This window comes from Schistocerca gregaria, chromosome 3 (genome assembly GCF_023897955.1).
Source record: "Schistocerca gregaria isolate iqSchGreg1 chromosome 3, iqSchGreg1.2, whole genome shotgun sequence".
Classification (NCBI taxonomy): domain Eukaryota; kingdom Metazoa; phylum Arthropoda; class Insecta; order Orthoptera; family Acrididae; genus Schistocerca; species Schistocerca gregaria.
In genome coordinates, this window is record NC_064922.1 from 842,219,056 (window position 1) to 842,239,860 (window position 20,805).

Here is a 20,805-nt window from a genome sequence, read left to right on the forward strand (position 1 = left end):
ATTTCTGTAATTGGCAGACTGCAAGTGGCGTTAAGTTTCTTATGTAATTCTAATTGCTCCAATTGAGGCTTGCTGTCATTGAAAATAGAACAATTGTGTTAGTAAGTGTAGTAGGTTGTGTAAAATACATGAAAATTAACAATTTCCTTTGTTAAATATGTTTCAAATGTGATTAAAATAGCATATGTGATTGTGATGTTACCTTATGTAACTTACGACTGAAGATACCAACTCCTGCTTTGTAGTTCTTGTATGTGAAGGGGTTTCCCTTCCTCCCCTCCACTTCCCTGGTGTGATCTGTAGCAAAGTCAGTAGATTTGTCATTGTGACATTTAACATGGGTTCATGTGAAACCTACTTAGTGATTGGTTCAGCTGTTTCAAGTTTCAGACAGAATTCATCATTGCCAACATTCACTCCATATTTGATGTACTTTTAATTGTAAATAACTAAAGTAACAAGGGGAGAAGGGCATAATGTTACTCACATATTTTATGTACAGCGGATGCAATATGCCCTATTGATAGGTAGTTTAAAGGAATCAGTGAGATAGAGCAAACAGCAATGTGTCTGCTAATGAAGAGTGTAAACTAACCTTCACAGGCTATTATCTTTCTCAAGCTGTGGTGCATTTTCTAAATTAGAACAGTTAGCAAGTTGTAGGTGCTACTGCAACATTATTATTACTTGTTTATTACGCAGCCGAAAAACCAATGAGTTATTGGCTTTCTGGTTGCCATGTCACATTGCCAGTATACATGCAACACCACACAAATTAGCGATCACTATGAAAATTTTAGCCAGTTAATAGTTTGTGAAAGTCACTATGGCGGAAACCATTGTAAGTAGTTTATGCATATTTTTTGTTGTTGTCTTCAGTCAAAAGACTGATTTGATGCAGCTCTCCATGTCACACAAGTCCCTTCAGCTCAGCATAACTACTGCAACCAACATCCACTTGAACCTGCCGGATGTACTTAGTCCTTGGTCTGCATGTATCAGTTTTATCCCCCACACTTCTCTCCATTATCAGATTTACTATCCCTTGTTTCTCAGCATTATTATTAAATATACAGATGTGTGTCAGTCATTCCTGTACACCGCCTTGTATGTATTACAGTAACAGATTTTTCTGGGATTACAGAAGTGTCTGATTCCATCCATCTGCTTTGACCCATGTCATCATCAATATGGTGGAAATGGCTATTCTAAGCGTCTCTATAAATAAGACAATAACATCTCTCTCCAAAAATGCAATCAAAATAACGGGACAACCGTGAGAAATTGGGGGTTTTGGGGTGAGTACAAGTTAAATATAATATAAATAAAATAAAAAAAGAACACAATGATCCCAAGACACAAAATTACGAACAAAAGAAGGAAAAAAAAATTTCAGCAGTCCGCTACACCAACAAAATCTGCTGGAATTGGACACTTCCCTTGACTTACATAGGTCAACCACACACAACTATAGCAGAACACCAATATCTACAACTATGAAAATTGGTCATTTCTGGTGACCTATATATGTCAAGCACAACTATTGATGCCAAAAAACCAACACGTGCAACTCTGAAAAATAAAACCAAAACTGCAACCTCAAAAATCCACAAATCAAACATCCCTACATAAATTAAAACAGTCAATACACCATAAATACACAAAACATCACAACTTGAAGAATAGGCAAAAAAAAAAAATACTTACCACCAGCAAATTTCGGCACTGCAGATTAGATAGACCAGCCCCCCCCCCCGCAAACATAACGCATTAAACATCTTACCACACTACAAACAACAAACCAATAACACATAACGAAAATGCCAAACTCATTGAAAAAGCGTCCACACCTTACATGTGAAATTACAAACACTGCCACCAATGGCTTCAAAAATCCAACACAAAGGCTCAAATAAACACAATACAACACATTATACTCATCACATACACACACACACACTCCCAGAGGACATCATGAAGAAAACAAGAAGACACCATGAAAAAAAAAAAGACGACATCTACAAACACAACCAACTCATAAACACCATGTCGTAATGATGTCAATGATAAAAGCAGACAGGTGGAATCACTTCCATTGACACATTTTTCTATAAAACAGGGAGAGCTGTCAAAGAGAAAATGTTTGAGTTTGTTTATAAACTTAATTTTGCTGCCTTTCAGACATTTTATATCACAGGGTAAGTGACGGATTTTTTTTCCCCCCAGCGTTGTGCACCCCTTTGTGGGCTAAAGACAACATGAATGTAGAGTAATGAATGTAACTTTTCCTTCTGGTATTTTAATCATGTACATCATTGTTCCTTTTTAACTGCAGTGGATTATTTACAACAAACTTCTTGAGAGAATAAATATACTGTGAAGCAGTGGTCAGAATGCCAAACTCCTTACACAAATGTCTCCAAGATGATTGTCAGTGATCACCATGTATTATTCTTATAGCACATTTTTGAGCAATGAAGACTTTTTGTGTTAAGGATGAGTTGCCCCTGAACATTACCCATATGACCTCATTGAATGCAAATATGCAAATTATGTCAGCCTACGAATTTGTCTCTCACCAATATTTGCAATGATGCTGAGTGCAAATATGGCTGAACTAAATTGTTTTAAGAGTTCCAAAAGGTAGGCCACCCTATTTATTTTTCCCTCACTGTGTGTTCTTATCATTGGTGCAGTACCTCAAAATGTATGAAACTGATTTTGTTTCATCTTTTTAAAAGTGAGAGTGAGGTTATTCGCAAAAAACAGTCACTGATACTTTTTAGAACTTTATGATGTCTTTTGTTTCTGTTGGTGTGCTTGGATTGACTACAATATTAGTGTCGATTGATTACAATACAAGTGTCATCTGCAAAAGGAACTAATTCTTCTTTTGTATTAAATGGAAGATTATTTACATATATGAGGAACAATGATGGATCGAAGATTGAGCCTGAGGGAACTTTGTGATATATTCCAATCAGAGGCATCTCCCGAGATTACTTTGGAGAATTACTGAATAAAACTTTCTGCATTGTTTTGGTTAGATATGCCACAGTCCACTGGTTCACTATACCACCAGTTCCATAAAATCTCTGTTTGTATAGGAGGATATTGTATTTCAGAGAGTCATATGCCTTAGATAGGTCACTGAAAATATCAACCTGTGCTATATTGTTGCTTAATGCTTGCAAGACATGTTGAGTGAATGTGTAAATGACATTCTCAGCCAAGCAAACTTTTTGAAATATGAACTGTGATTTACTAAGGATATTATTGTTCCTTAGCTGGAAACTATTCTAGATTGCATCACATTCTCAAAAATTTTGGAAAATAATGTTAGTGTTGAAACGGGTTGGTGGTTATTGACGTCTTTGGCTATCACCTTTCTTGTGGAGGGGATTAATGATGACAGATTTTAATATCTCAGAAAATTGCTTCAAAGAAGTTATGCATTTCAGCTAAGACAGGGCTTATTAAATGGGAACAAACCTTTTGTACTCTGCTGGAGGCACAATCAAATTCTTATGAGCTTTAATTTTTGAGGCAACATATAATTTTCTTAATTTCAGAGGTAGAAGTTTGTGATAAATTCATGTCATTAAATTTTATGGGAGTTGCCTTTTTTCTGGAACTGTTTGTCCCTGTATTTTGTTCTATTTAACAACTTGTTGTTATACACATTTGCTGCCTGTAACTCATCATCTGTAACTCTTCCATTTAAATTAATAGGGATATTTTCTTTTTCTTTGCTCGGTTGTCCTGTCTCTCATTTCACTACATTCCATATAGCCTTAAGTCTGTTGTTGGAATTAACTGATTTTTGACATAATGTACGTGACTTTTGACATAATGTGCATGTTGTTTGATGTATTAATAACTCTTCTTAATGATTTTGAATAATTTTTGTAGATTGCAGCTACTGCAGGATCTTCGCTTATATTTTAATTCCTCATCTGATCCATGTTTTTTTACATGGACTTTTAGTGGCCTTTGTGATTATGTTGTGTAGGAAGCTATTTCAAATTATGACCTGAATTTTTGATGGCATAAATTAAATTTTAAGACAGTGTTTGGTTCGTTATAAATTTCATTCTAGATTGCCTCTTGTTAACTATTCTTAAAAACATTTGTTCTGGAGTCACTAATTCTCCATATTTCCACTGAGGTGTATCTATACTATAGGGCACTATCTCATTTACCTTAACTGTGCAACAAGGTCAGTGAAAGCATTTGTAAGTGGATTACAGTTATTTCCTGGCTATGAACCTCATCAAAGGAAACGTTATCTATTAGGGTTCTGCTGTCTGTTTTTTCCTTGTTGGGAAGTTAATTATTGATGTTAAATTGAATAAAGTTTCCAGATTGTTTTTCCCATTGTAACTCTTTAGAAAATTGACATTGAACAGTTTCCTGCTGTCTGACAGATAGTGCAGTAGTAGATAATCTAAATTTTGTATAATCAGTTCAAATTTTCCTAGTGGGCCTCTATATACAGTTGCAATTAAAACTGAAATACTTTTCAGTATTAATTCACAAACCATTAATTCTGTGTGTTGATGGCTACAAAATCTACCTGCCTCAGTGTTTCTGAAGTTGTGTTCTGTCTTAATATATACACCAACTCCTCCTTTTCCCATATTATTTCTACGTGATTAAGATGCTAGAGTGTATTATTTTCTGTCTTTAGCTTCTTGAACCCTGTGGTTATGTGGTATTCAGATAGGCAAATGAGGTCCCTCTTTCAAGAGTTCTCTGAATTTTCTAAACAAACAAGCAGTTCTTCTGCTTTATTACCCTCGCCTCTAATATTATGATGAAATAAGCTAACCTTATTTTTCTGTGCATTCTTAATCATTTTGTGTGACTATTGTGTAACTTTAACTTCTTTCATTACAGAGTATGTGAATACTGATTCTAACCTAAATCTGTCTCTTTCTTATTCAAGTGTAGGCCATGTGTAGTTGTGCCATAAAGTTCTGTTCTCCCAAAATCTTTTGTGTATAACCTGTTAACTAGCTATATGCCCATCAATCCTTCATCATTCTCGTGCAGGAGCACATTGCAAAAACCTTCTCTCTTCTTCTTGTCTATACTGCTGATTGTACATGTTCACTTCTGTTTAAATTCTCCTGCTTCTGTTTTGCAAATTTGCATTGTACTCTATTTTTGTCTTCTTCATTTGTTGGATTTTTAAGTTTTCTCCTTTCATCAATGTAATTGTCTCTTGTGTTATGCAAGGGTTCATACTTTCTATGTGCCTAGTTGTTTCAGTTGTCTTCAGCTCTTAAACTATTTACTCCTCTTCTGTTTCATTTCTTTCTGCTGTGCTGTTTCTGTTGGTAATTGTCTAATGTTCCTTTTGAAACTATCAATAATGTCTGGTTGTTAAATTTTATCCTGGTCCCACTTCATTAATTTCCTACTGGTGCACAATTTTGTGAGCTTTAATCTGCTTTTAAAAACCAATAAGTTTTGGTTGAAGTCTACATGTGAATCAGGAAACTTTTTGCAGTGTAAAATATGGTTTCTGAATCAGTTACTATTATGTAATCTACTTGAAACTTAGCATTTCCATGCCTTTTCCATGCACACAACCTCCTTTCAGATATTTAAATAAATCATTTGCAATGATTAAATTGTGGTGTGTGCTCTTTGCCCGTTAATTCTTTTCCCCCCTAATCATGTTCTCCTTTTACAAATCACATCTTGAGAGTATTGGAAGTACATACATTTGGTGAACATATTTTTTATAAGAACTCGTGTCTTTTTGTAAGCAATTGAATATTTGTAGTTCAGGTTGACAAGCTTTGTATATCTAAGTTCGTACTTAAATCTGGGTGAATGCACTCGTGTGAAGAGATGAAACTACTTATACTGTAGTTGTCAAGGATCGTTAACACTGATTTAAGAAATGCTGAATTGTTCAGTATAATAATTCAGCCATGACCCCGACATTATCAAAGTGACTGACTTGAGCAACTTGTCATAAATACATTGCAGCAGCTATGAAGGGATTCGTGCAGCAGTAATAAACAAACACCAATTTTATCATTAAAATATTTTCAAAATAATCAATATGCAACTACTGGAACAGCTGCATGAATTTGAGGGTTTTGTGCAGGGACAACCCCTCTCCCATATATAAACAAAGACCAAAAAATTAGAAAAATCCATTAACCTCTCACTATGTAAATCTTCCAGAAGTTAACCTATATAGTTACAATGAACTCCACGATACCTACTAGCAATGAAATAATGTTAACTGCAGGTAAATAAAGTGCTGGTACCTATGTAGTCTCTTAATCTGTGTAACTAAAATTAATTTCATGGTGTCTTCTAACAGTAAAACAATAATATTAGTAGAGAAACAAAATAACAGGCAATTATAAACATGCATCTGGTATTATTAAATCTGAATCAACATATCTTAAAAGTATATGTAGCTACAAAAATTCCATTGTGCAAAAAAAGACAAAAAATAAAACATTGTTCAGTTACACTTAACTCTATTGATCCATTAGTCGTTTAACTTTGTCTTCTTCGAAGGTTGTACTGTTCAGTTCTTGTGATCCAACCAATAGGGTTTCATTCTTTGTGATTGTAATTTTGTCAGATCATCTGAATTCTCTACAGCTCTTCTATACGTCATTTATGATGAAAATTTGGGTTTCTTAAGAGGAGAGCTCCACCTTGGACAAAATATTTGCTTTCTAAATGCATTCTTCTCACACACCAATTTTGGCATACACTGTGCATATGTGACATCATACGCAATATTCATTGCAAGTCAAAGCTGACACCCAGTATCAGATTCTCTGCTTGCCCCTAAACCCCTAATTTAGACTCAGTGTATTGGGTGGTATTGTGCCTAATTGTGGCAGGCAACCTCCAATGTCTGACTGTTGTCATCATCATATATGGCCAAACGTATCCTAACAAGATTCTTGACTAATAGTATTTGTATCAGCCACCAAAGCAGGATCAGATGGAATAAGAGTAACAGATAAGCAATTTTAAATACAGGGTTAAACTTTTCATTTTTAATTTTTCAGAAAAGTTGTTCATCTGCAGGAAGGGTGTTTCTGTTTCAAGTCACCTGACTTGTTTGATGTGACCCACCACAAATTCCTCTCCTGTGCCAACCTCTTCATCTGAGTATCATGTGCACCCTGAATCATCAATTATTTATTGGATGTATTCCAATTTCTGTCTTCCCATGCAGTTTTTACCCTCTACAGCTTCCTCTAGTGCCAAGGAGGTTATTCTCTGATGTCTGAATATATTTCTTTTTCTCCTCCTCCTCCTATGTTCCTTTCTTCTGCTCGTTTTTTATATTATCAGCTCACTTAATTTTCAACATTCTTTTGTAGGACCACATCTCTCATGCTTTAAGTGCTGGTTTCCCACTGTCCACAATTGACTACCATCCCCAGAATTTTTTTCCTTAAACTAAGGCTTATGTTTGAAACCAGGAGATTTCTCTATGCCAGGAATGCCCTCTTTACAGCAAGGGATTGATCAGGCAAAAATAGAGACACGCTATAAATATGCTCAGGGAATAGAAGTGATATAGCACAGGAAAGGATTCAGAAGGGATAATACATTAATTGTAAAGTTTGTAATTATGGATATATATTACAGAGCTGTTGGCAAACTGTGTCTCAAAGATGAGAGCTAATTCTAAAGAAATAGTTTCACTTGGAAACAAAAGGTAAAGGGACAATATTTTGTGGAGTACAGGGAACTGAAATATTATAGATATTAGAAGGAAAAGAAGTGCTACCTAAGTAAATCGCTCAGTTGGGCATAACAGATTTAGTAATCCATTGTGCTCATCAGATAGTCCCTGGCAGCACCGAATCCTCCAAGGAGCTCCTACTCCCTGTATTTGCGTTGATGATCTCTTCTTTTACACTAAAGAAAGGGAGGTGTGCCTCAAAGAGATACCGAGTTTCCTGGGTGCTGCTACTGCTGACAATTGAAAGTTGTGTTATCAAACTGTTGTGCCAAGAAAACAGGGAATCCAGTGGCCTACCTAAGAAGATATTGTTTGATAACAGAACTGTGAAAACATATATTAAATTGAGGTCAACAGCAAATGCTGATTGTGTACTGGGAGCAGTCTTCCATCTAGAGAGACTGTGGAAACATTGGTATGGGTATGATGGATTCAGATGAGTTGACTGATGGAACCAAGTCGCTACTCTTATATTCCCAGTTTATTCAGTAACTGCAATCCCCCCCCTAGTGTAATCATTTGGCATGCACCATTGTGGTGTCACAAAATGATCAGATGTTTTCTGAAACCTGCAGTTTGGTAGCCTACGACTATATTGGGGGTTTGCCTAAGAATCTGGAAGCAAATATTTAATAATTAAATATTCACAATTGGGGTGGAGTAGCAGCATAGAGCTTTAGAAGACAGTGCTTTAATGGAGAACGTCACAGCAGAATGCAGAAGAAAGGGATTGGATGAAAGGAAAATATCTCTTCATAGAAAAGCTTCATTAAAACTCAGATGCAGTGAGTGTATTGAATACAGGCCACATCCAGAGATTTTCTACTACTCAAGTATCTACAAAATTTGAATGTCATTGTAAAAAGCTTTTAAAAATAATTGCACTTAGAAAAGAAATTTGAAATGCATTTACAGTTGTCAGTATATTGTTAGTTAGTTTTGTGTTCCATGGATAATTTTGCACATTAAATCATTATGATGCGGAACAAATCATTTTACATTCAAATTACATATTAATTTGTAAACATGGAATATGGCTACGTGCTGAACTTTTGAGCTTTACATGTACTGGAAAATCCAGGATGGAATGTAACATTATTAGGAAAAGGATATTGGCTACTCACCATATAACGTAGATGATGAGTCACTGATAGTCAAAACAAAATGACTGTCAGAAAGTGAGCTTTTGGACAACTAGGCCTCCATCAGAAATAGACAAGATGCAGACATGCGCACACACAACTCACACACGCATGATCATATTCTCTGGCTACTTAGGCTGGACTGAGTCTGGCTGGGGTAACTTTTTGATTCCACAACTGTAGAAATCACATGGTTGCGATGCAAAGGACTCACCAAGACAAGTTTGGAGCACAATTTGATCCAGAAAGGAAGTTCCTTGACGATTATTCAATAGAGAGGGTAAAAGCTGAAAGTCTGAGGGTGAAAGATCAGGTGAATAAGGTGAGTGCAGAATGAGTTCCCAATCCAGCTGCTGTGTAGTGTTTTTTTGACAGTCTTGCAGAATGTGTGCAGGTGTTATCGTGGAGCAGCATTACGTAGCGCAGTCTTCCTGGTCATTGTTCTTGGATTTCGTCTGCAGTATGTGTCCGTTGTTGACAGTAAATGTCAGCAGTGATGGTTACAGCTTGGTGATGCAATTGCAAGTACACCACACCGTTGGTGTTCCATTAGATGCATAACATTACCTTTTGTGGATGTGTGCAGCTCTTCATACTGGCAGTTGCTGCTCTGTTTGTGCTTAGCCATTCTATTCTTTCTCTTATGTTAGCATAAAGAGCCCATTTATTGCCACCATTAATGGCACAGGATAGGAATGGTCAGTGTTGTTCACAAGCCAATTGATGATGAACAAGCAGAAATACATGTATGGTGACCCACTGATATTGGTGATTTTTGGCTTAGAGCATGTGATACCCACAATTTTTTTACTTTCCACATTACGTGCAAATGGTGCACAATGGTAGAATGATCACAGTTGATTACAATTGCCAGTTCTTGGTGTGCTGACGTCGATCATTTTGGATTAATGTGTTCGAATGATCTTCATCCAACTCTAAAGGTCTTCCTGAATGTGGAGTCACTAATGTCAAAACGATCCCCTTTAAAATGAAAAAACCATGTTCTTGTCTTTCTCTGTCCAATGGCATTATCCCCACACAAGGCACAAATGTTTGTCTGCCTCCACTGTTGTTATTTGGATTTCCTCTGTGTCATCTGTCAGTTCTAGTCTGGCTGCCGAAGGTCGTGTGTGTGTGTGTGTGTGTGTGTGTGTGTGTGTGTGTGTGTGTGTGTGTGTGTGTGTGTGTGTGTTTTTGTCTAATCCAGAAAAAGGCCTTTTGGCCAAAAGCATACTCGTTTGGCAGTCTTTCTGTTGTGGCTGTCAGTGACTCAGCATCTCCACTATGTAAGGTCTGTTCAAAAAATTCTAGAATTTTGTCCACAAAATTTTTCTGCAATGTGTATGGTCTCCTTCAAAATACTCTCCGCTGCAATTGATACTCCTCCCAACACCGTTTCTACTTCCGGAAGCGGTCTTGGTACATCTCTTACTAAATCACGTGAAGTGCAGTCCACGAAAGTTTCTTTTATCTCGTTTATCACTGCAAATCTTTGTCTTTTCAATAGGGTTTTCAACTTCGGAAATAACGGAAATAAAAAAAAGTCCACAGGGGCCAGTCTGGAGAATATGGAGGATGAGACAGCACAGTGATTTCTTTTTTTTCTCCTCCCCCCCCCCCCCCCCCCCCCTCTCAATAGTCGCACACCAACAGGGATTAATGTGCGGGTGCTTAATCATGATGCAAGAGCCATGAATTGTCTAGTCAGATTTCAGCCCATATCCTTCTTATTTCTTCTCAGAAGCATTGCAACACATCCCAGTAGTACTGTTGATTAACAGTTTCTCTCTGTGGTGCCAATTCATGAACAAATCCTTCAAAATCAAAGAAAACTATCAGCATGCATTGGCATTTGACTTGACCTGTTGAGCATTTTTTGGTTTTGGAGAACCTTTCCCTTGACCCATTGTGAAGATTGAATCTTGGTTTCAACATCATAACCATAGACTCATGTCTCCTCACCAATTATGATTCTCTTAAGGAACATCTCGTTCTCATTTGTGTGATCCAAAAGCTTTTCACAGATTGCAAGGCAAATGTCTTTCTAGTCTTGACTCACGAGGCGTGGGACGAACATGGCAGCGACACAGTGCATTGCAAGATGCTGTGTCAGGATTTCATTAAGTGATCAAGCTGAAATGTTACACTATTCTGCAATATCTGTCAGTCAGTCTGTCTGTCTGTCTGTAATTGGAACGCACATTTTCGTTGACATCCCTGACATGAGCGGATCAGCAGACGTTACACATTAAACATAGGAGTTTACAGAGATGCCAAGCACATTTCGGTCCAACACACCATTGCTCTGAAATTACGAATGTTCTGGAATTTTGTGAACAAACCTTGTACGGTGAGAGCAGCAGTCTATCTTTTTCATAATATTGTCAATGTAGAAACACACATTCAGTTGGAACACAACTGAATAACATAGTAATTCATACTCCCATTTCTGCTTCACTGCTTACTCCCATCCCAATCTGATGTTGCTTCAATGGGATTATAATGGCTACCAATGCCACCTGGCTGAACTCTGTCAGTTAGTGGCTATTAACTCTGATTTACTCTCCAGTCATTGTGGCATTTCAGGAGACAAGTTTCTCAGAAACTTAATTCCATACTGTTAAATACTAAAACCCTACTGTAAAAATCAAATTAACATCGAGAAGGCATCTGGAGGGGTCTGCGTGCTCATACATTCTGACACTTTAAATGAGTAGGTGCCACGAAACAATGCATTAGAAGCTGTGACTGCTTGTCTTCACCTGACTATTAAGGTAACAGTATGTAACATCTATCTACACAAAGATAGACACATAGCGTATTAGAGGCTGGTAGAGCTAATGGAATGGGTGCCTTCACCCTTCCTCCTACTAGGGGACTTCAGCACCCACAAGGACACTTCAAGCAGATGCCAAGTATAGGAGCAGTTACTTTCAGGACTAGAATTCTGCTGGAGCTGCAACACCTTTCAGTAAGGCCCATGAAAAATATTCAGTCATAGACATTACAGTCCGTACCCCAAGCATCGAACTGTTACCCTGTGGAATGTCCATGACAACCTCTGCAATAGAAACCCCTTCTGTCTCACTCTTGCTTTCTCAAACCACTGACTAATGGAATACAAAGTGCATCGGTCACTTTTGGAAGCCAGCTGGCTGTGTTTCACATCCAAAGCTTCTTTTGAAGCCAATCAAGAGCCAGATATCAAAGAAGTGGTATGAGATACCTTTGACATTATTATATGCTCTGCAGAAGCAATGATAACCTATTCTTCAGGCTTCGTTACCCCTGCTGGAAACCTGTGCCATGGTGGTCTGAAGAAACAGCTGCAGCAGTCATAGAGCAAAGAAGGGTGTTTCAACAACATGAGTGCTGTCCTTCAACAGAACGTTTAATAACATTCAAGATACTTCAAATGGAGTCATGGTTTTTAATAAGACAGAGGAAGTAGGAATATTGGAAACTGTACATAACATCTTTGAAGACCTATGCCCAACCATCTCGAGTATGGTCAAAATTCTACCACATTTATGGCCACCAACTGTCCATAGCAGTTTCGGGCATCTCCTGCAGTGGTGACATCTGTACTGATACCATGCCCTTGCTGAATGTTTTGCAGCACACATTGCTGAAGTGTGCACATGCAGTAACTACCATCCTAATCTCTTGACCCGGAAATTTCTGATGGAAAAAAACTAAATTTCCTTCTGTGCTAAAGGCCTCACATTGTCTATAATGTTCCATTTAGTGGATGGGTGTTCCACAGTGCTTTACCAGGGTGTTGAGAAACTGTGTCGCGACCTGATAAAATCCACAGTTGAGTACTTAAACACTGTACCATCCTCCAGTTCTTGGTCAAATTTTTCAAGATCTTCATCTGTCACTGTTATCCATAACCTTTCTGAGTAGGGTACTCAGACCTACCATTGTTTAAAACCAAACATGGCGTCATACAGCTTTGCTGGTAATCTCTTGAACATCCTCCTTACAGTACAAATTAGTCCCCATGTGATTACTAAATGTTTGGTCCACATTTCAGCAACTGGCAGAGAAGGTTGTGAAGGCCGGCCTTGCATGTAAGGTCTCAATGAAGCTCACAAGTTGCAGCTTTGTCCCCAAAACTGATTGTGGCCCTTTCGTTCTGAGTCGAGTGAAAGGACTGAACCAGTGACTTCAAAGGTTCTGTGACGAGCTAGGGTGTGACATCCTGGACTTGGGCCATAAGGTTGAGAACTGTAAGGTCCCCCTAAATCCCTAAATGGGTCAGGTGCGCATTACACATCGGAGACTGCTACTCGGATAGTTAACTGTGTATGGGGTGCAGACAAGGGTTTCTTATATTACGCAACTCTCCATCCAATACAGATAACACTAGCTGTAGGAAACCGAGAAGTGTCAATGTGAGATCGAAAGAAGTGCCTCCAACAGGCGAGCGTTTTAAAATCCTAGTGGAAAAGTGCTGAAGCGTTCACCACAAAGTGCCAGAATTTGACGCACTCATGAAAAACTCACAGAATACTAGGTACAGAAAGCTGGTTGAAACCTGAAATTAATATCACTAAGATTTTTGGGTAAAATTGAATTGTATATCGTAAGGATGAGCAAATGGGAAATGGAGATGATGTATTTGTCACAGTAGACAAGAAAGTTAAATCCACTGAGATAGAAATTGAAGCTGCATGTGAGATTGTTTGGAAAAGAAACATTATCGGATGTGGGCATAAAATAATTGGATCCTTCTATCGCCCACCAGACTTGTCTCCCGATGAAACTGAAAACCTTAGAAAAAACCTCATTCACTTGTATATTAACTTCCCCAATCATACTGTAATCATCGATGGAGACTTTAATTGCCCAACAATTAATTGGGAAAATTACAGTTTTGTTAGTGCTGGGCCTGATAAGACATACTGTGAACCATTACTACATCTACATCTAAACGCCTTCTCTAAAAACTACCTACAACAGATAGTTAGGAAATCCACTAGTGGTGGAAATACATTGGATTGTAGAAGGATACAAGATGACTTGGACAGGATTTGTGATTGGTGTAAAGAATGGCAGCTAACTCTAAATATAGATAAGTGTAAATTAATGCAGATGAATAGGAAAAAGAATCCTGTAATGTCTGAATGCTCCATTAGTAGTGTAGCACTTGACACATTTGGGTATACATTGCAGAGCAATATGAATTGGGACAAGCGTGTAATGGCAGTTGTGGGGAAGGCGGATAGTAGTCTTCGGTTCATTAGTAGAATTTTGGGAAGATGTGGTTCATCTGTAAAGGAGACCGCTTATAAAACACTAATACGACCTATTCTTGAGTACTGCTCAAGCATTTGGAACCCCTATCAGGTCGGATTGAGGGAGGACATAGTAGCAATTCAGAGGCAGGCTGCTAGATTTATTACTGGTGGGTTTGATCATCACGCAAGTGTTACGGAAATGCTTCAGGAAATCGGGTGGGAGTCTCTAGAGGAAAGGAGGCATTCCTTTCGTGAATCACTACTGAGGAAATTTAGAGAACCAGCATTTGAGGCTGACTACAGTATAATTTTACTGCCGCCAACTTATATTTCACATAAATACCACAAAGATAAGAGAGATTAGGGATTGTACAGTGGCATATAGGCAGTCATTTTTCCCTCGTTCTGTTTGGGAGTGGAACAGGGAGAGAAGATGCTAGTTGTGGTATGAGGTACCCTCCACCACGCACCGTATGGTGGATTGCGGAGTACATATGTAAGTGTAGATCTAATGGCAACAAATAGACCTGACATCTTTGAGGCTGTCCAGATCAAAACTTATCAGTGTCCATGATGCAGTTGTGGCAACAGTGACTATCAAAGTAGAAGAGACTACTCAAACAAGCAGGAAGATGTGTATGTTCAGTGAACTAGAGGAAAAAATCAGTAGTGTCATATCTCAATGAGGAACTTGAAATGTTCAGCAGAGGTCAGGAGCATGTAGAGAATCTCTGGATCAAGTTTAAAATAATAGTTCACCATGCACTAGATAGACATGTACCTGGTAGAACTGTTCATAATGGGAGGGAACCTCCTTGATACACAGTTATTGTAAAGAAACTTCTAAAGAAACAGAGATTACTGAGAATAGGTCTAAAATATAAAGTGTAGGGCTATAGGTAGAGAGATGCTGAATGATTCTCATTTGGCTGTCAAGAGAGCAATGTGTGACTCCTTCAATGACTACCATAGCAGAATATTGTCAAGTGATCTTTCACATAACCCAAAGAAATTCTGGTTGTATATAAAGGCTGTTAGTAGCTCCAAAATTAGTGACCAGTCCCTAGCAAATGAACTGGAATTGAGGGTAGCAAAGTGAATGCTGATATGCTTAACTCCATTTTCAAATGTTCCTTTACAAAGGGAAACCCAGGAAAATTGCCCCAATTTAATCCTTGTACCACTGAAAAGGTGAATGAAATAAGTATTATGTCAGTGATGTTGGGAAACAGCTGAAATTGTTAAAATTGAACAAAGCTCGAGGCCCTGATGGAATCCATTTCAGATTCTATATTAAATTTGTGGTTGTGTAAGCACCTCTTCTAACTATAATCTGTCATAGATCCCTCGAACAAATAAACTCATGCCCAGTCCTTGGAAAAAGGCACAGGCCACACCCATCTATAAGAAGAGCAGTAGAAGTGATCCCAAATACTACTGTCCAATATTCTTGACCTCAATTTGTTGTTGAATCTTAGAACATATTCCGAGTTCAAACATAATGAGGTATCTTGAACAGGATGACCAACTTATACTTTTCTCATATGACATACTGAAAGCTTTGGATCAAGGCAACCAGGTAGAAGCAGTGTTTCTTGAATTCCAAAAAGCATTTGAGTCAATGCTGCAGGTATGCTTATTGTGAAAAGTATGATTATATGGGATATCAAGTGAAATTTGTGACTGGATTGAGGACTTTTTGGTGGGGAGGACACAGCATGGTATTTTGTATGGAGAGTCATTGTCAGATGTTGTGAAGTAACTTTGGGTGTGCCCCAGGGAAGTGTGTTGGGACCCTTGCTGTTCATGTTGTGTATTAACGACCTTGCAGACAATATTAATAGTAAAATCAAACTTTTGCAGATGTTGCCTTGGCTATAATGAACTGCTAGCTGAGAGGATCTGCATAAATATTCAGTCGGATCTTAGTAAGATTTCAACATGGTGCAAAGATTGGCAACTCGCTCTAAATGTTCAGGATTGTAAAATTTTGCACTTCACAAAATGAAAAAGTGTAGTATCCTGTGACTACATCATCACTTAGTCATTGTTGGAATCGATCAATGTATACAAATACCTGGATGTAACGATTTGCAGGGATTTTAAATGGAATGATCACATAGGTTTAGTTATCTGCGAAGCAGGTTGTAGACTTCGGTTTATTGGTACAATACTGGGAAAGTGCAATCAGTCTGCAAAAGAGATTGCTTACCAATCACTCAGGCAACTGGTTCCAGAGTATTGTGCAAGTGTTGGGACCCATACCAGATAGGACTAACAGGAGATATTGAATGTATACAAATAAAGGCAGCTCAAATGTTCACAGGTTTGTTTAATCCGTGGGAGTGTGTCATAGAGATACTGAAGGAACTGAACTGGCAGACTCTAGAAGACAGAAGTAAACTAGCCTGAGGAAGTCTATTAGCTAACAAAGTTTCAAGAACCGACTTTAAATGATTACTCTAGGGATATAAGACAAACCCCTACGTATCACTCATGCAGGGATCATGAGGATAAGATCAGAATAATTACTGAACACAGAGACATTTGATGAATCATTCTTTCCACATTCCATACGCTAATGGAACGGGAAGAAATGCCAATAACTGGTACAGTGGGATTTACCCTCTGCCACGCACCCCAAGGTGGTTTTGAGAGTATAGATGCTGATGTAGATTTAGATGGTCGGCAGTGCATGAATTATTGGCTACTGCGGCCAGCCAAGTTTTTCCTTCCATTAAAGGATCCTAACTGTTGGAGGTAATGCATTTGTGTTTATGGAAAATGTGTAAAAGGAAGAGGCACTCCATTTGTGTTGGTATGTATGTGCAATAAAGCTGCCTTAGGATATTCCAAGAATTTTTTTCTTCTGGCAAATCTTTCTTCTGTCCAGTGGTGTGACAGTATTAGATTTTAAAGTTTCAATTTAATTTCAGGTATGTTATTAGATACTTTCCTGGAAATGTCTTACTAATTGTAACTTTGTGTTCCTCTTTGTGTGCCAAATTTATTTATTTTGCATTTTCAGGTAAATTATAGTTTAGTTTAATAAAACTCGTTATATCTTCTCTTTATGTGAATATATTTGACTTATGTTCAAACTTGTCTCAATTTCAGTTGCAATTAGAAAATGAGAGGCTCCAGAGGGAAATAGAAGTGTCAAGGCGACAGCTCTTGGAACAGACACGGAGGTAAATATGTATGTATGTTTACCTGACTTGCATTTATGAAAAGTAAACAAACTTGTACATTCATTTGCTAGTGCATTGGAAAAGAGCTTTCTGTTTCGGAGAGCATCTATTGAATTTGTTATCCTACTGTTAAAGTTGAAGGCAGTGATGGTTAGCTAATGCAATCAGTACATTCCATTTGAACAGGGAATGCTTAGGATATAAATTATGATTAACATTGCTGTTTGTAAATTCTGGTTACTTTTACAACAGTTCCTATATTCTCATGTTTATTCAGCATGAGAAAATTGTGAAATATTTATTTCTCTCTGGATTGTACTTTTAATGTATTTAATTTTAGTTATGTAAAAGAGTTAAATATGTTACATCGTGCTCTACAAAGAAATCTGAATTAAGAGCACAAGCCTAAGTGTGAACTCATATGTGGAATTTATTTCCTTCATTGGCTTAATGATGACTGTCTGTGGAGATTGATTTCATTTGTCAGTAATGGCATCTGAAATGCAGCAGCATGTATTCTGAAATCCAACGAAACTGTTGTGAGGGAGATATGGTGTGTAATAAAGTAACAAGCTCATCCATTTTTAATCAAGGAACCAGCCAGGCAGTCTTTGGTGTATAGTGTAGAAGCATACACTTAAGTTGTTTTTCTGCCTCATTTATATAAAAGAAAATCAAAGGAATTTTAGCATAAGACAAGAAATACATAATCATGACACTCGCTGTAAGAGGAACATTGAAGTGCCAAGGTGTCGCCTACCAAGTACACAAGACAGCTTTCCAACAGTCACCCTAAAAATGTACAACCAACTGCCTCCAGAAGTGTCATCCCTGCCACCTGAATTATTTCGGGAAAAAATTGCTCAGGACTTGAAACAACATCCACTATATTCCTTGGAAGAGTTTTTCAACAGTGGTTCTAGTGAACGGATAAAATAATAAATATTGCTACGTTTTATATATAATTTTGCCTAAATTTAATCTTCTTTTTATGTTCTCAGTTAACTGCACATTTAATTTTGTGTTTTACTTGAAGTACATATTTTGCCAAAACGAAACTTTGTGTGTGATCTATGTGGTTTTGTAAACCTTTATGGTATTTTCATTTGCTGCTATGAAGTTTTACTTTACTGTTTAGTTATATTTCATTTTCTCTGTGTTTTTGTGCACTGCATAAATATTTTCTTTTATTTGTAATATAAATTTTTTATATGGTGTTGTATAAATGTTAGTTGATAAACATTGTATTTGTGACGCAGTCTGTCCAGTCATAGCTGGTAAACGACGAAGATATAGTAATAAAGTAGTAATAATGAAGTAACACATATATATCAATGATTTTGGCCTAATGATTTTTAAATTCATGTGAGTATTATTATTGAATTTTAACATATGAATCCTGTGACAGGAAGGAAGCACATTATTGATTCATAAGTTGTAGTTTTGTTTTCAGAACTGATCTCATTCATGGTACAGTTAAAAAAAAAAAGCTCCACAAGATCTCCATTTTACATGTGTGTATCAGGTGTTGTGAAACTATTCATATCATTTTGTTGTTATATTACAAACAGTGGTATCATGTCCAAATTGCCATATAAGTGCCTGTTGAACTAAAACTACATCTCAGTAACCCCAGCCTCAACAGTAGTATACCCGTTTCCCACAAGGTAGTGTGTGCAAACAATCAACTCAATATTGGAGCTCCACTCTTTGATGTGGTGGTAAAATTGTGTACTTCTGTTCAGTGTTGGTGGAGATATAGGCTCATGAAATTGAAACCCCTGTTCATACAGATAGTCTGTGATAAACAGTGTGAAGAAAGTATTCTGATTTTGCAGATTTTAATAATATTTTGGTAATTATGTCTAAGATACTGACTTTAAGAGTATAATACCTTTTTTTTACCATGCTGGCTGTGAGCAAATTTAAATAATGTCTATGTATGTTTTTATTGTTAGGGTTCAGACATTGGAGAAGGAGCTGCAGGCTATGCAATCAAATGAAGCTGAAGGCAATGCTTCATTGGAAAAGGCTATTGAACAGGTGGAAGATGACTTGAAAAGAACTACGGTACAAGATTTTTCTCTTTTTGGATGATGTTACAAATTATTACTGTTGGACAATGCTTCACATACTTTTTAATCCATCTTCTTCTAGAGGAGAGCTGTTGCTGCTGAGAATGCTGTATCAAGACTGAAACAAGAAAATAAATCCCTACAGGTAAGTTTCAATGTCATAAGATAAACTGACAATTCTAGTAAGAAATTTTATTTCAAATAAATGAATGGTGTCAGCAACATTTTTTGCAACAATAACAAGTGTGTTTAGTATTTTAAAAAAAGTTTGTCTTTGTTCCAAAGCATCATCAGATATAATTGTAAAAGTTGTATTATGCAACATTTTGATTAGTTAGTTATTTACATTTTCCATTATTTTAATTGTGATCTCTTGCTATAATGTATAACGAATCTGTTTTACAATCATAGTAAACTTTATCGGTAAATAATATTGGAACATACTTAACTTACATGATTTGTTAAATTTTTTTTCCCCACTTACATCTACCATTGTAAATTTCTCTCTAAATTTGCCATCCAGTAAATTCTTTACATCACAGTATAGTTGGTTGAAGCTTTTTGTTGAATACGTCTTCCATTTCTTTTCCACGCTAAGGCTGAGGGTGTATAATGGAAAGTATTTCTCCTTCATATTTATGAATGTTACTGTTGTTTTCAACCTCTGATGTTTTCAACAAACTTCATAAGGAAGTTAATGTTCTGTAAGGCTGAAGTCAGTGTGCCCAACCATTTAAAGAGCTGTTTACAAGAAACTCTGCAGGGGACCACCTCCTATTATCCTTATACTTGCTTCTGTGCAACAAACTGTAATGTTAAAATAGTAAGATATCTGTGTCTTCAGAGTTCTTTGGAGTACATTAAGAGGGAGTTGAATGGAGAGAGCATGAGTAATGAAATAGATTGTGGTCAGAAGCTATCAAAATAGCCTGAATAATCAAGCAAATAAGAAGAAAGCATAAGTTCATATTAACCATTTTCCGCTTAATGTTGAGTCAAGACTAGAGTGCTGAATGTAGTATTCTGATTGTTGGAAGTTAGTGCTAAATATAGGAACAAGAAGAAAAGCCATATGTTTATATGCATCATTTGTGGCCATTGGTAAGTGATATGTGCAATAAATAGTTTGAATTACTACTCTGAATATTCAGAGTATTGAATGATGGAATACCTGACAAATCAGTACTTACTACCCCACATTAAGGCCATGCAAAACACTTCTCTCTTCAGGGACATGTTATCCCAGATTTAGTCTTCTTTTTCTTGTGCCTTTGTTTCACATTGGCACAGGGTCAGCGTGGCTATGAACGGATTTGGCATGATTAATTTAAGAGATGGTCAAAAGCCCTTCCTGTCACCACCCCATTATCCTCCCACCTCCTCTGAACGGAATATGTGTACCCAAAGTGT

General features: G+C 37.2%; 1 protein-coding gene across 1 annotated transcript in view; it reads left to right on the forward strand.

Annotated features, from left to right (window-relative positions):
* Nucleotides 1-20,805, forward strand: part of LOC126355619 (uncharacterized) — a gene marked incomplete at its 5' end in the record, with an annotated part of 138,679 nt that overhangs the window by 80,664 nt on the left and 37,210 nt on the right. The window contains 3 exons of the mRNA XM_050005982.1: nucleotides 17,247-17,320; nucleotides 19,279-19,390; nucleotides 19,478-19,540. Coding sequence (XP_049861939.1) covers nucleotides 17,247-17,320; nucleotides 19,279-19,390; nucleotides 19,478-19,540 — 249 coding nt within the window. The remainder of the gene's footprint in view (nucleotides 1-17,246; nucleotides 17,321-19,278; nucleotides 19,391-19,477; nucleotides 19,541-20,805) is intronic.